Source organism: Rattus rattus, chromosome 13, assembly GCF_011064425.1.
Source record: "Rattus rattus isolate New Zealand chromosome 13, Rrattus_CSIRO_v1, whole genome shotgun sequence".
NCBI lineage: Eukaryota > Metazoa > Chordata > Mammalia > Rodentia > Muridae > Rattus > Rattus rattus.
The window spans coordinates 75116304-75132977 of record NC_046166.1 but is presented as its reverse complement, the minus strand read 5'-3'; the positions used below and the strand labels follow the sequence as shown (position 1 = coordinate 75132977).

The following is a 16674-nucleotide window of genomic DNA, read 5'->3' as shown; positions in this document are numbered from 1 at the left end:
CACACCTGTAACAGGCTGAGGTTGTATTTTCTGCTGATTATCTCCAAGTCAGCCTTCAGCTGGGTGACGCAGACACCACAGCTGGTCCCCCCCCACCCCCTTTCACAAGTTAACAGACACTATTTAAATCTGCTATGGAATGAAGAACAAAACCAGGTCTCCATTTACGTAATTGGCCAAAGGATATTCCGGGCTTATTCTACACCACCTCCCTTCAATTAGAAAAAGAAAAAAAAAAAATACTCACAAAAAATTCTGTGGCCAGCCAAGGCAAGACTTGAGGGCCAAAGCACGGTGCTGGAGTGCTGGAGTGCTGGAGTGCTGGGGTTGTATGTTGAAAAAGCAAGAGAGGTATGTGCCAGGCTGCTCTGCTGGTAAGCCAGCCCGGCCGGCTCCATGATTGAAACTGGGATTTCATAACCCCAGTGACAAGAGGCATTGCGGCCTTCTTTCCCAACCATAATTTGTTAGCACCTGTACGGTCATGTTTCCAGCCGTGCTTTCAGCAAGAGTCTATAAAGGAAGGTGGACCCCATGTTATTTATAGGCCAGGCCCTAGAGGGAAAGATGGCTCTCATGGAGGAAAGGTCCAAAGGGCACCTCCAGCTGGCTCTCTGTTGTTTCAGAGCCATTTGCTCATTTACCTCAATGGTGAAGTCACAGGGATGAAAGCCACCGGTAAATTTAACAAGGAGCGAATGGTTTGACACTCCAAGACCAGGCATCCAGGAGTAGTGTTGGCGGGGCACACCGTCGCTTCCCTCTACCTGCCCCATCCCCGCCAGCGTACGTACATTTCTTCCCTCGTTTTGAAGCCTTCTCTGCCTTTGGGGAAATCGATTCACTCTGATCTAAGGAAGCCCATCCCTTTTGTGAGGTGTCCAGCAAAAAGAAACCCTTCCCTACTGTGTGCCTGCCCCCTCATGTCTTCCCCTACGGTGCCTTCTCAGATGGTGCCTTCTGTGGCTGAAGGAATAAATCTGAGAAGGACAGAAGGGACCATGGTACTCAGTTTCGTGGGTCTGAGAGGTAACCTCTTTGACAGGCAAGCCTCGTAAGTCAGCAACAACAGTTTACAAGGTTGTGTGCAATGGCTTTACAGGCCCCTAAATGGCAGCTTCCCAGGCTCCAGGAGAGGGGTCAGGCATAGGTCCCCTTGGGTGTGGCAGGAATTATTTTCCTCCTGTCACCGCCAGTGGAGAAGAGGAAGAAGAGGAAGAAGAGGAAGAGAAACCCGGTATGTGACAGAAATGAGGAGTGGGAATTGGTTACTGACTGATACAGATCACCCAGCACTGTGTCACATGGTGGAAACATGAACAAATGGGGTTTTTTTTGATAACTCTCTTCCATGGCCCAAACACAGGACACTCCAGAGTCACTCCAGCAGGCTCCCACTGAACAAGAGAACGGGGCAGGGAGGAGCTGAGAGGAAGCCAGGCTGAGGCACTTCAGAGCCTCAGAAGTCAAGATTCAGCTGCTTTGTCAGACAGGCAGTTTGTTCTGGTGGTAGGCAGATTGGGAGTGAAGAAAATGCAAATCCAGAGGCGCCACCGTGGAGTCCAGAGAACCCCAGGCCCACCAATATTCACCGCCTGGCTTCCTTAAACAAACTGCTCCAAACTTGCAGAACATCAAAAGCCAGATGGGCTGAACTGAATGAATCCACAGGCAAGAAGCCAGACTCCCCGTTTGCTGTAGAAATAGGCCTGGACTTGATTTGAGTCTTCTCAGCTCTGACAAGCTGGAAGCTGGCACGGTTCCCAAAATCCAAAATAAAATGGCATTTAATTGTGACTAGACTCTAAAAAAGATGTCATACTATCTCCTTAGTTTGACACACACTCAGCAGCAAACTGGAGATGACTCTGGAAGCCAGACTTTCTCCCAGGGGGAACTGACCAATCACTTAAATTCTTAAAAGGAAAACAGTTGATAGTCAAAGGCGTCATAAGCAATAAATGCATTAATATGATATGGCATAAAAAAACTGCCTAGTCATCCTTTAGTTGGGCTGACAATGACTCTGTTTCCAGCAGTTGGACCTTCTTAGATGTGAGCTTCAAAGGGTCCCTTTGGAACTGTCCCCCAGGATAAAGGAGAGTTACTCCTCACATGAAGAGTAGAAGACCACATTCACTGTCTTTTCTCCACCTTGTGTGGATTGCTTTGAGCAACTACACACTCAACCTACCCACAGCCAATTTCTTGCACCACGTAAGAGACTTGAATAGCCAGACACCAGAGCACTTCAGCCAGATCTACTTCTTAGCTTCCTATGACCTTGGAAAACTTGGTTAACCAACTTTGGTCCCAGTTTCACCAACTAGTATTAAGTGGCTAACACTGTTTCCCATTGGTGGCTCCAAGAAAGTTTAATGAGTACGTATGTATATGTATCCAGCCCTTGGAGCAGTAGCACGTTGGTATTTGGAGAGTGCTGCATTCAATTGTTGTTATGTAAAATAGGGATCTGCAGGAAGCAAGGGTTCTAAACGTGGTGGAGGGTAGGGGGGGAAGGGGGGGTAGGGGGGTAAGCCACACTGCCCATCCCTGAACCCAGGTTGGATTCATATACTTATTCAAGGATGGACATCTTTTATCAGAATACACAAAATGGTTTTTACAAAGAACAGTTGAACAAGAGTGTCTAAGGCTTGTACATGCACTTGTGTTCTAAGACAGCACTGGTGGGGGGGGCGGGGGGGGGAGCAAAGCAAGAGGGTCCAGCCTGGTAATAGAAAAGAGAATTAAAAGGTGCTCATAAAATAGAAAGTCTTAAAGAGTCAGTAGGAATAACAAACAAACAAAACTAAACAACTAGAGAGCTTAAAATACTAGTGTTGGTCTTTATTAGCAAAGTGTGTTTTCATTTTTTTTCCTTGCATGGGGATGGTATTCAGGAGACATCAGTAAACATGATTAACAGTAGCTGATGTCTCCTGGTTTCGGGTGCCAAGCTCAGAGCCAGGCCCTTTACACATTTAATCCTGCCCACAGTTTTATTACTCTCTCTCTCTCCACTATGTGATTGTCTCTAATCTAATGGTAGACGGATGAGCAACACAGAGCATATTGTTCTAAACTGCACAGCCAATCAATGGCTAAGCAAGGATTGGCTCACACAGGTGAAACCCTTGATCAGCCACCGTCCTGGTGAAATCAATAGCCAGACTTGCCCATGATGACACTCACTTTTAAAACAATGGGTACTGATAATCCCCACATCAAAAAGACTGTTGAGATCAATGAGTTGCTGTCTCACAGGATCTGTTTTTTCCACGCATGGGATTTGACTCTGTGCTGTGGATATTCAGAGGCGCAACACATTATAGACGCTGCTCTAGGCCAAACCGTCCTGGCTTGTGCACTGCCGTTTTCCAGCAGTCTACTGTGACTTTGCTTAGAGGTACTGCTCTCATTAAAAACTCAAGTTCCTTCTCGCCTGGACTGCTCCCCTGGCCTGGCTACCTTCCCCTCCCCTCTTCTGTCCTCTCTCTCTACATATAACACCATGATATCCCAGAATGGAATATTTCTGTTTTCACTTGGCTTTCAGATTCCAAGGAGTGACCCAGGGGATGGTGGTACATGACTTTAATCCCAGAACCAGGGAGGAAGAGACAGGCAGATCTCTGAGTTCAAGGCCATCCTGGTCTACAGAGGACAGCCAGGGCTACACCGAGAAATTTTTAAACAAAACAAAACAAAACAAAAACCAAACCAAAGCAAAAATATCAAGTAAAGAGATGTTTCTGCTTTGACTTTATTCTTGGCATAGGGCCTTACTGAATTAATTAACCAAGTTACCACTGCCAATTGTCTTGGGCCCTTGTAACCTCTATAAGGAAGAACAGAGGCAGGGTAAAGGCCAGATTTCCTCCTGGGTCCTAAACAGCCTTTGAAAGTAGGAAGACTGCTAGATTCTCTTCCAGAAAAGGCTGACCCAAGACCGTTCTCCCAAATGGTTTCCCATCACCACCAGTAGTTGGTAGTAGCATCTGGGAACTTGCAATAAAAGTGTTTATCTTCCAGCCCCACCTTAGCCCTCAGGAATCAGAAACTCTGGGTTGGGTCCAGAAACCAGTTTTCACAATCCCCAAAGGCAACTGACTTTGGTACCCTTGAGTTCAGGGGCCCTGATTCTGGAGGGTGGATCTTGGATCTCTGACAGCAGGTGATAAAAACACAGGCAATCAACAACATAAATCTGGGTTGTGCCTGCCCATCCCACGAATACTTACTGGATGCCCACAAGGGTCAGAGGTGAATGAACTGCCGAAATGAAGCAGAGTCCGCCCCTGCCTTGCAGATACGGCAGGTGGTAAGCACCTGAGCATGCGTGGAAGCCGCCCTGTACATAGAGACCTGGGGTTAACTGTCAAGCCTACAGGATCGCAAAGGAGGGCTGGAAAGAGATTGTTTGATGTAGATCATACAGAACAGGACGCTTCTAGAGGAACTCTAGTCTTCCCTCACGATCTGTTTTCTCACACAAAGAGGAGATTCAAGACCTACAAGAGCTTGTTTGAAACCTAAAAGTATCCAGATGACCAGTTACATGGAAAATGTAACTCCTTCAATTAGATACATTGTTGAGTTGGAGATTTACCTGATTTAGCCCACTCGGTGCAATCATTAGAGGATTCTAACTGAGGCTGGATGTGGTAGGGACTCAGGAAGGTAACACAAGCTAGGGAAAGGCAAGGGCTGAAGGGTTTTCATCGAGTGGTGTGACCAACCATACTGTGCCTGGGGATCATCTGCCATCCGGTGAGTAGATGGAAGAGGTCATCTCAAAGGCAACTTTGTCTCCAAGGATAGAAACTCCAAGAGATACACAGAGGCAAGGGAACGGCCCAGCCAGCAAGCTGCCCCACAAGTCACGTACCTCATCACTCCCTGTACACACAAGCGCGGAACTTAGGAGCATCACTCACACAAATTCTAGGGAGGTTCAAGATGAGTGTCCATGAGAAGTACAGATAAATGTCTCGGTGGCTGTCTGCGCCCCACCATTAGGGGAGTGCTATAAATACTGTGATTAAAATTTGACACGACTGAATTTCAACAGAGAAAGTGAGCTGGACTTTTTAAAATCATTCTGTGTAGGATCTATCTACAATGCCGACGAAAGGGATGTCTCCTGAGTGTGTAGCTCACCAGGGGCTCGTCCACTGCACTTGGAAAGCGCTCCACCTGGGCACTTCCAATCTTCCCCCATGCAGGCTGGGGAGGAGGGGAGGCATGAGCTCTACCTTCTTCACTCAGAGCCTATTTGTTCTTCCTGTTCTGTGGAGAGAACTGGGCAGAAGGGTCCTGCTTTCTGTGAGAGAGCTTTTTCCCCACTGTGGTTTTAAAATTTGAAATCAGCCAAGTATGCATCCCAGACCCAGAGTGCTCCGCACTAGAATTATATGTCTGACTTTGGACATGGAAAACATTTGAATGAGCCCCTTGCTAACCCCAATGCTGCAACCCTTGAAATGCTGCCACACTGGGAACCCAGCTCCACTTCCACACAACTTGTCTGAGCCCTCCATTCTGATAGAGGAGGACACTTCTACATGTATCGTGCAGGTACGCTCTGGAGAATGGAGGGCCCTGGAAAGCATGGTCAGTAAACAGATGCAGGGCTCTCCTGCACAGCTCTTTAATCACTTTAACCCTGTGCCTCACGGAAAGCTGGAGGCCAAGGCGATTCAGCTTCTCCTTTTGTCGGGTTGCCCGCCATAAATATGCACCAGTCTGTGTGTGAAAAGCTGAAGGAGGCGGCAAGCTTGCTGGACATTTATCATTCTCTGTTCCCCGCTAACAAGCAAATACTTTAGTTGAATGGGCCATTAGCAATCATTGTCAAATGGAGAATGAAAGGTGCTGGGATGTGACCAGCTTGTAAATTAGGGGTGTCCCTCCCTTTTGATGAATCTCAGCAAATCCAATGGCCCTTTTTGGTATAGATTCAGAATTAAGATAGAGAGGAAGGTGCAAACTAGCAGGTGTTTCGATATACTACAGCGGAAGTCTCTCATAATTCTCAGAGTAGTGAGAAAAGCAGATCCCAAGGGGACCTATCCACACCCCCAAACTATGGTCCAGCGTGAGAACCAGGGAGAAAGTCAATAAAATGGATCTAGAGAGAATATTTAATAACAATCTTTATCATCTAGACAGCTCCCAGATTCCATGTGTAAATTAACCTCCAAGACCCACTCCATGAAGAAAGCCCTTGTCCTGGAGAAATAGTAAGACTTTCTTAAAATGCCAAAAGATGACGATAAAGCAAATATTTCCTTTCTGGTGGCTTGAACCAGTTCTGGGTGTCACTCTGCACCTAACCCAGCAAGGAGTCAATGGCTCGCTTTGTCTACTGACTAAAATGGGTAGTGTAGAAGACCAGCACTAAAGTCCAGTTCCCTTATAAGCTGCTGGGGACAGAGGGCAGTCACAGTCAACGCCACCAAGAGCTCCTGTTCTTGCCTTTAGTGTGGGTTGGCGCCACTATTTTCTAATGGCGTCATTTCCACCAGGGAGCCTGTCCCATCCAACTTGCAGATTACCGATCACAGTGGTCAAGAAAGCCCGGAACCTTTGGAATCCAAGTTTTGATATAATAGATGGATTATTTGAACTAACCAAATCTTACCGTTTTCAAGATTGTAACCTCTTATTTATTTATTTATTTATTTTTTTCTTAAATTTCCCCAGGGAAGAAAAGACCAACCTCACAGAAGAGATAGAAGCCCAGGTAAGGGCCAGCAGCTCAACCCTTTCTTTGCCTTGGCAATGCAAAGATACACCCCCCCACCCCCACCCCCGAGCGGGGGAGGGGGTGTCCTGAAATCAAAAGGCCTCTGTTTTCTTTTCAGATCATTCAAGGCCTACCTATCCTCCTTCTGGTCTCTGTTGCTGCCCAGCAGGCCTCTACCCGAAGCCCAAATAGATGAAGGCAAGGGTGGTGAAGGGCAGTTAATCCTACAGAATGGCTGGCTCTGTCAGGCCAAGAGTTAAGCAGGAAAAGCTTCCAGACCCTAAGGACTGCAGCGAGCTGTGAGTTTTAATCAGCCTCCATCTCGGGTCTATGAAAAGGCTGTCAATGAATGCTACCTTGGCCATATTATCTTCCACCAATGAGCAAGAACTGTACAGCTCCCCTTCTCGGCTTCAGCCGTCCCAGACCACAAGTGGAGCTTTCATGATTCTTAATCCCGGTTCCCAAGTCTGTGTGGCTCTCACATAATACCAAACAGCCTGGAGCAAGGGCCTTCGCCCCACACCCTTTCAGGGACGTGTCATTTCCAACATCAAGCTAATCTATATGTTGCCATGGCTTCCCCTTTATCTGCCTTTACATCTCATGAACTGCGTGGATTTACCACATTATTTTTATCTGAAAGACAGAAAATGGTGGTTTTATTGCCATACAATCAGATTACTGCCGCTAGCTTCTCTATGCCTTTTTACCGTACTTCAATCAAAAGGGATCAGTTTCTTTATGCTCTGCCCTTGATTTACTTTACATCTGTAAAGACGTAGCCGGGGTTGTAATCCCCTTATTAACTATGACCAGGGTTGATTTGCCTAAAAATAAAAGCAAATTGTGTCAGACCCTTTCACTTTGGTTTTTTTTTTTTTTTTTTTTGATTCCGAACTACAAAATGGATTACTAAAGAAATCTTCAGAGTTCACACGGGGCCCCGGTATAGTCCTGAATTTAAAATGAGAATTAAACAAGTTAAACAGGGGAGCCACGTCAACGGCTTGCATCTCCCATCACGGGAGAAGGGCTCACTGCCTGCTTTTGTATTCTTCAGCACTGCAGAGACAATGAAGCCACAGGAGTTTTCTTCCAGGCGGTTCGGAACATGTCTCCTTTGCTATCCTTCCTTTTGGGCTGTTCTTATTCCTGGCCGCGGCCCCCTTCTAATCCACCCCTTTATAGGGGGTGGGGTGGGAGGGGAACCTACCTAGAGAAAGAGCTCACTCCTCTCCAGAAGCTTATAGTTCTACGGGATCTGCATATTTTAACCAAAATATTTTAAACAGCCCAACACTTCTCTCTATGCAGAAGTGTAAGTGACCTGAAAAACAGGATTCTTTACTCAGCAAAGGAAGGCAGTCACTAGAGACATTTCAATCATCTCTTTTGGAGACGGGGGCTTCTTAAATGTCCAATCTGTAATTATACATCTTAAGAATAAAGTTTTCATTAGAATGTCAAAGAAATATCATTCCTTAAAGCAATTCTTTTCCCCAGGGGGGTCTGCTGTTCCCCGCCACTCCCACTTCTATGACGATGTCCTTCAGTCATGCTTGGATCTGGAATAGTCTCCCATTCCGTGAATGCCTTCTGAAATGCGGCTTCAACAGACTAAGCTCCCCGGAGCGACCCAAAATATTTCAGTCGAAGATTAGATAACAAGGATTTAGTTACTCCGGTGCCCACACTGCGGGTCTGAAGGAGGTTATCCTGTGGACCTGCCAACAGGATTCGTCTTAGTAAGTGGGAAGAGGTTCTGGGTAAAGCTAATAAGCCCGCCAGTTCTCCAGCAGACTGGAACCCATTCCAACACAAGGTCTTTTTAGGTGGTCCCTGGGGATGGTTAATTCACCTGTCTTCAGGCTCTAGCTGCAGAGTCAGAACCACTGGGGTCATTTGCATTTCTTTGCATTAGTAGGACAAGTGTCAAGAGCTAGGCTTTGTCAACCATTTAGAACCAAGGGCCCAGCAAATCATCTTAGCCTCAACCCTCCTTTTGGGGCTGGAAGCTGTAATTGCAGGAGGTTAAGAAGTTCAGTCCCGGGACGCATGACTCTCAGATTCTCATCTGAAAAGGCATCCACGTTTGTCTTTGTGTTCTGCCTGCCTCTGCTGTGGAACAAGGGCAACGCACAACCTATAGTCTATCATCCTGACAAAGCGTGAGGACTGTGGATGTGAGCGGTAGCCATTCCAACCCCGGTGCCTTGTGGTTTGCTTCTCCCCCAACCCCCTCTCTATTAAAACCAGCAAGACTGGCCCAAATGCAAACTGTGGAGCACGGTTCAAGGGGCTATTCAATCAAGGCTGAATCTGCATTTGTTTATCTACAAAAATAGAAATTTCAGACACAATGGAAGGTAGGCTGGCATATATATGTTATTGACCGGTTATTTAAACAGTGCTATCCATTGTAGTTTAGTTTATCAACCTGACAGGCCTGTATTTATTCAGAGCCTGACTAGGGAGAGGCCTGTGTTTCAGGTTATCTGGATACTATCCAGCCATTCTTTTGTATCAACTCAGTCAATTTCAGGAATTCAGTATTATGTGTGGAAAAACATTACACGGGAAAAGCAGGGTGCTTTGTAAATTAACTAGTATGTAATGCCTATAGAATAAAAACCCCAGACATAAATTTATACTGGAAGGAAGTCTTCCAGGGTGTAACTTATTTCAGAATACTATGTCAGTGTAGAGTTGCTAATCCTAAGTGAAACTATTACTCACCAAAACAACAACAGGCAGGCACCACTCTGGAGAGGGTATTCTACCGAAATGTTAATTAGAAATGGTTACCAGGCATTGCTCCTCTTTCCAGAACTTAAAAACAGTTGAAAACTGACCTAAGCGGCACCAGCATCTTCAGATACAATGTGACTAATCTGACAGGGCAGCCGCATAATCTTTGAGTACACAGAACTTCTGATTATTACATAAACTCTCCAGGATGGGATGGCAGGCAATGTGATTAAAGTAGTTATGGAGACTCCAGTTTACAAAGGATTTTCCTGGGCTCTACATGCACACAGCTGCTGCGTGCTCCCTGTGTCGACCACCTGCTAAAAAGGCTGACCCCAGAATGAAACAAATCTAATTACCAATGCCTGCTTCATGACAAGCCACTTGTCCCACAGTTCAGGAAAAGTGAAGTGAAGCTTTCAAGCATCCGATTACCCACCTACCTGCCGCATTTTACCTACAGAAACTTTCCTCTGGAAAAGTGAACTAGGGAGGCCATGCCAGGCACTAAATACTAAAAGGCCCTTTTGTATTACTCTTCCTAGGAAGAAGTCTTTCTGATCTCACAGACAGCATTCAGCCACACAGGCTTTCCAAAGACTTCCAGCCATCCTCAGGAAAATTCCAAGACACTTTATTGTGGAGGCCAGGGAGTAATCACACCAATTGCACGGTCCTGCCCCTCCAAAACCCAGGGCCCTAGCAGCTCTCTATACATCTGTGGCCACAGCTCGGAAAACTGTACTGTTGAAGACCAAATAGTAAATGTAAATTAAGTCACCACTCCCTCCCTTAACACGTTTCAAATAGAAGACATTATTCTCCAGGTGCTAGGTGTGCTCGGTGGTGGGGTTTAAACAACTCGTTATTTCTAATCCTTCCGGCTGCACACCCAAGTATAGTGGTCACTAGGAACACAAAAGACGGTTATGTTGCTCGGAAGGGGTTCACTGGAATTTCTTTAAACTAGATTTAAATATAAATATTAAATCCGAACCGAAGGGGGGGGGGGAGAAAGACTCAGCCTCTCCAAAAGAGGCTGTGAGTGAAAGTGCAAAGTGGAGAAAACAGGCAGCCCGGGGAAGGGAGGGGGGGATGGGCGCGCCCACAGCTAGCATTCGGCAGGGAAGGGTGACCTCTGTAGGCACGGCGAGCGTCAGCAGCAGCCACCACCAGGGCCCCAGTCTGAGTGAAGAAGGCTGCAGCGCTCAGATCCCAGCCAGGCGCCTTCTGGCACCACCAGGTGCCTGTAGATCCCGTGTGGCTGCAAAGATACCACGCCAGGAGAGCAAATGCAAACACCTCGCTTTAAAAAACAAAACAAAACAAAATTATTTAACAGATGAAGACTACACTAGAGGGGGCCTCAGTAACTTTAAAACAAGGGCCTCCTGGCAGCACGCAAAAAAACGTTTTGGGTCATTTACAACTGTAGATTATTTTTTGCTCCTTCTTGGGGAAACATGTTTGGTCAGTTATGTTGGTGAATTTAAAATTTACCACTTTCAAAAGAGTAGGTACAATTCTTTGCTTATGGAGTAATTAAAAAAAAAAAAGAAAAAAAAACCAATTCGTTCACCTCTACTCTGAAGCCGTGCACCACACGCTCAACTTCAATTAGGCCATTGATTTTGCTTCTAATCTGAAAGGTCTGAGTCCGGCTAGGAGACAGCCGGGTCTCCACGCTCTCCTAGGGCTGAGTCCAGAATTCCGCACAGCACTTTCTGGCGATGGTTGGAAAATGAGATAAGAGGCAGCACCCAGGCGCGGTTACTGGGGCCATGGCTGCATATACCAAGGGATGGCTAGCATTTTCGAAACGCGGAGCGCACCCTGGGAGCCCAGACCTGAAAGTTACTCAGGCCTGGTTTTCTCCCGACTGTGAGCTTTGCTAAAAGCAAATATGAACAAGGGACTCCCGATCCCCCAAGTGCAAAGGCTGCAGCGTTGACTGGGTAGGGCCCTGAAGGCGTCGTTAAAATTAAGCCACCCAAGCGGACCGCGCCGCACGGGAGCTAGACCACCAGTTGGGACGCGAAAAGAGAGGCCGACATGCAGAGGGCTCGCCGCCGGAGTTTACGGCCGAGCCATCGAGCTCCCCGCACACATTTGGGCTAGGGAAAGGGCGCCGAGGCACCCGGGCTCAGGGACGCCCCGGGCCCAGCGTCCCTACTTCAAAGGGACTCTCCACTACCCCAGACCCTCAGTTCTTGTCGCCTTCTCGCTGGGCCCCGACCCGTGGCTCCCGCGCTCCTCGCAAGCGCAGCATCTCTCCAGTCCCTGTAGCCCGCCAGTGTGTGTCTGTAGCCCGGTTAGTGGCAACGTTCTCCGTCCTCGAAAAAGAAGGGAGGGCCGGGTAACGCCATCAGACACCTTTCCGGACATGCCACCGAGTCGCCAGGGCTTTGGAACCCCTAGAGCACTTGAGGTTGGAACCCCAAAAAGAGTACCCTTGGAACCCGCGCTCTCTAGCTCAGCCGGTCCTCACCTAGAGAAATGTGGAAGGGTGGGGGGTGGGGGCCATGAGCCCCAGGTTCTAGAAACAGGCTCCAAGGCCTCCTCCCGCCCGGACCATACGGCGTACCCACGGGGCGCCGGCCGAGGGCACCGCGGAAGAGGGAAGGATCATGGACGCCACTTACTTGGAGTTCGAGGAATTCCAGTAGATAGGCTCTAAAACTATCGATCTGGAGATCGCAGTTCTGCACAAAACCATCAAAAGTCCCCAACAGTACTTCCACACGGAGTCCCTCCTGGACCGGGCCATGGCCATGGCCAAACCGCTCCCAGTTCTGCGTACTCCGGAGCGCGATGGGACCGACCGCCGGCCGCGACCACCAATCCTCCCGGGCGGACGCGCCGCTCCCGCGGTCGCCGAGGCCAGGTGCGCTCACCCTGCGCTGCCCTCAGCGCGCGGGGTGGGGTCGAACGCGCGGGGCGCGGCGGCTCGGCGGACTCGGGGCTCCGGGGCGCCGCGCCGGACGCAGCTGGGACAGCCGGCTCCCGTGCGGCTCCAGGGTGCCGGGCCAGCCGCGGAGGGCGGGCGCGGCGAGGGCACTGGGCCGGGACAAAGGCCCGCAGCGGAGAGACCAGTCGGTGTGAGGTGGCGGGTGCTGCTCCCCGAGAGGGGCCGCCTGACTATAGATCCAGGACAGCGGGCAGCGGCCCGGGCAAGCGAGCGCCTCGTCGGCGCGGTTCCATGTCCTGGAGCGCAGAGAGAAAGGGCGCCTCCTGAATCCTCGCAACTCGCCGCCGCTAAGCAGTCAGGAGAGCACTGGGACTCCCGCAGGCGTCTGACGCGCGCGGGCCTTTGTGTGCTGGGAGGGCGCCAGGACCCGCTCAGCGCGCAGCTCCGCGATCCGACCGGTGCCTCAGTCCCCGCCGCGGAGAGTCAGCGCGCCCAGCGCGCTGTCAGAGCACTATAAACGCGGGGCCCCGCCCAGTCGCATGCAGTCCATTGGCTTGCCGCGCCGCGAGCACGCGCTGATTGGACAGCACTCCCGTCCGTCTGCCGCCCTATCCGACACTGGGCGACCAGAGGTACGGCGCCCCTGACAGGTGAGCCCCGCCCCCGGGACGAGCCCCGTTGGGCGCCGGGGACCGCGCACTAGTGGCCCCGTGAGGCTCAGGGCACAGGGTTGGCCGCCTCTTAGCCACTCGCGACGGCAGGGTGGCCTCGGCCTGCAAGTGCCTGGGCTGCCGAGTGCCCTCGCTAAGATAGAGCGAGACCTGGCGAACGCAGCGTTCCCCCGTGCGGCGCTGGCTCCCCGCCGCCCCCCGCGCGTACGGCGCCCTAGTCCTTCGCGGATTCCTTTGCGCCTCCAGTTGAGGGCCTTCTAGCTTGATTCTGGCACCAAGTGATCCAGCCCGGCCTGACGCAAGTCAAAAAAGACTCCCGCGAGGCTGCGAGCCTTAGCTGCCCACCGGCAGTGAGAGCCCGTCTGCCGCCCATCCCGACCCCGCGCTCCAACTCCGTGCGCCTCGCGCCTATCTCCGTGCGCCCGCTCCCTTTCCGGTCCTCTCTCCGCAAGAACAGCGCCTCCAAAGCTCCACTGCCAAAGTCTGAGTGGATTTTTCTTCACTAGCTCCCGAGAGACCCCGCGACCCCACAGTGGCCGGGAAGTTAGGGCTGACCCGGACGACTATCAGTCAGAGAAGTGGCAGTTGTGGTTCTCGGTTGCTTGCCCAAGACCGATTTTGAGAACTGCACCACGGCTGTGACTTCTACGGATCCACAGCGCCCACTAGCGCCCACTTTTACCCCTCGGTACTTCAGAACAAGTCGACCAGCTACCGAATCAGATCTTAAGGATCCAAATACTCCCAAGTTGAAAAACACTTAAGAGGCCCGGTAGCAAGGAGAGCACAGTAGGTGGAAGGCACAGTCTCATGTATAGCCCATGGCCCAACAAAAATTAACCACGTCTGTTCTTAAAATGCTGTCCATCAATACCAGAGTTTCTTCATATGGAACTAAGCAGTTTCCACACCAGTATCTTTAAACACAACACCCACGTGGCTGTATGAACACCGGATTTAGTTACTATGGCCCCCCTTCTCTAAAGCAAATTTCGAGCTCTAAAAGTGTTGGCTTTCAAAAACTGTAAGTTAGTGTGTGCTAAGAGTTGATTTGGAAAAACTCATCTTAAACCAAAACACTAAAACATCCAAAGTATTGAGCACACTCACCAAAATACAGCTTTGAGAAAAGCTTTTCTGTAATTACTATTTTTAAGTATGCCTGCAATACGATTGGGGGTGGGGTATTGAGATGGGATTCACACTAGGCTAAGCAAGGGCTACACACACACCAGGAATGTTTTTTGAACTTCCTGACTGAAAAACTGACAGGCACTGCTATTTGACCTTTACTGGGGGAAGAAGAATAAAAGGGCACTTTTTTTTTTTTTTTTTTTTTTTTTTAAAGATCTCACTTAAGAAATTCATAGAAATCTAGTGTGAAGTTAAAGGGTTTTTAAGTCATGGTCTGACTCAGTATGTGTTATGAAATTTAAGTTGTGACCTCTTAGTTCCCCATACATCCTCTCTCTGGTAAACTAAAGGAGGAAATTTGTAAGGTCTGAAAATAACCCAGCTTCTAAAAATACCATTTTCAGTAAGCCAGATATTCTAACACCCAAAGCATTTTTACCTTGGGGTCAGTGTAAATGCACTTTTTAAAAAGCACACACATAATATTCCTACTGTGTGACTTTACAAGGGGACATGGAGCTAACTTCAGATACCTGTAGTAAGCAGATACCTGTGGGCACAAGGAGCCAGTAACTGCACACTTAACATTCTGGTCAACTGTTTATCCAGTAATTTGGGAAATTAAAACACAACCTCAAGCCACTCATATTTAATATTACATTTGTCATCATCCTAGGCAAAAATGTCATTGTGTTTTACACAGACGGCGACCAGCAGAAATTCTAGAGCCTGGCCACACCACACTGAATGTCTCCGACTGGAACTTCATTTTACAAATACATTCTTGGGTTTGTTTTGAAAACAGGACACAACTCTTTGCCAAAGGACAACAAAGTACTTCAGCAGACGAAGTCACTGAATTCTAAAGCTAAGGATGTTTCTCAGTCAGTAGACTTTGGAATTTTAAAAGTACAAGTTATTACAAAATACAAATGATTTCTTACAGAGAGGAAGCAAAGCCGAGTTTCAGAAAGAACAATTCATTAGCCAGTAAAAATGTACCATACACCACACCTTAAAGCCAATGCTAACCACTCTGGTCTTCTGACTGTTCTTCAACTTGACCACATCAAAGGCTCCCAATCTTTGATTTGGAGGGGAAAGTGTGATCACATTCCTTAGGAAAGGGTTGCAGTCAACTGGCTCTAGTTCAACCTTTTCTTTTATGTATTAATGGAAAAATAGTATGCTTCAACTGCAGTAATGGTAGTGCTATTTGTATACTGTAAGCAGTGTAGGCAGTAGGAAACGAAGCGTTTCCTAATGTGAACTGAGGGGTCATGAAGGCCCACCCTGCAAACTGGGTTAGGTAATGCGGTAGACAACGCGCCAGTGTGTAACTGACCTTACCATAAACAAGGTCTCTGCTTTATGAACTGATTAGGTAATTGATAAGGAACATGCAAAGTCAAATGTCACTGCTTGTAACCTACAAATGGAACCACTGACGGCAATACCTAGGTAATAGGGCCATGTTACAAATGGCCCAAGAGGGACTTAGAGTCAACCAGTCCCATGCTTAATTCTTTATCTGCCAATTCAAAGTGAACAGCCATTTTGCCCTAAGAGACCCAAGAGCCACCCACATGTATAGTGAAGAAGCACTTTCATTTTAATCCCATAGTTATGAGATATTTAACAAAATATGACTGTGTGAACCTTCTGAGTCATCAACATGCAGTTCTTTAATTTACTGGTTTCAAAGTTTAAGTATGAAAAATGCAATCATCCTCACATCCTCCGATCAATAATCTGAGGATTGAAAGGGGAACCACGTTCTTTTCAAACAGTACTTGTCAATCCAACGACTGAGTGTAAAAGTTGTACCTCTACATATTTTGCAGAACACTCTAGTACAAAAGCAAGCACTGTGGTTTGCTTTAACAGATGGGGCTGAAGGGCTCTCACCACACTGGAATCCTGCGGACTCTGACCTGCTCTGCTGCAGTGCAAGGAGAGCAGCCCAATCATGACAAATGGCAACTGGCTACACGTGTATGGTGATATGCATTAGCCAGTGCAAACCTACATTAAGGTGACTGTGTCCTTCGCCAGGACGACTCAACTCTAAAACCATCGGCATACACTTATGATGGCAAAGGAATCTAGGCCAGCTGAATGGCAGTCCAACCAATGGACAGGTAAAAGGCTTACTGCTGGGGAAACACTATCTGCATGTCTTGCCTTTAAACCTAATAGCGAGCATTTACCATACTTCTGGAGCTGGTGGTTAGTCCTGTCTTCAGCACCTCTCATGGCCAGTAATGCAAGGTGCACCGACCGCTCTAGGTGAGAGGCAACTGAGGACAACTGTGATACCAGAGGCTTGGGCTAAAAGCAGGATGGGAAATGTCCAGTAACAAGGAGGCTCATAAAGCAAGCATGATTTGCACACACTAACTGGAATGGTACTAGACTCTGTGTTTACTTAAACTGATAAGAAATATAAAGCCACTGGT

At 48.4% G+C, this 16674-nt stretch overlaps 1 protein-coding gene across 1 annotated transcript in view; it reads right to left on the bottom strand.

The window, feature by feature from the left end:
• Efnb2 (ephrin B2) overlaps positions 1 to 12624 on the bottom strand; it is a 41234-nt gene extending 28610 nt beyond the window's left edge. Inside the window, exon 1 of the mRNA XM_032919537.1 lies at positions 12145 to 12624. Coding sequence (XP_032775428.1) covers positions 12145 to 12275 — 131 coding nt within the window. The 5' untranslated portion in view covers positions 12276 to 12624. The remainder of the gene's footprint in view (positions 1 to 12144) is intronic.
• Between the last annotated feature and the right edge of the window lie 4050 nt (positions 12625 to 16674).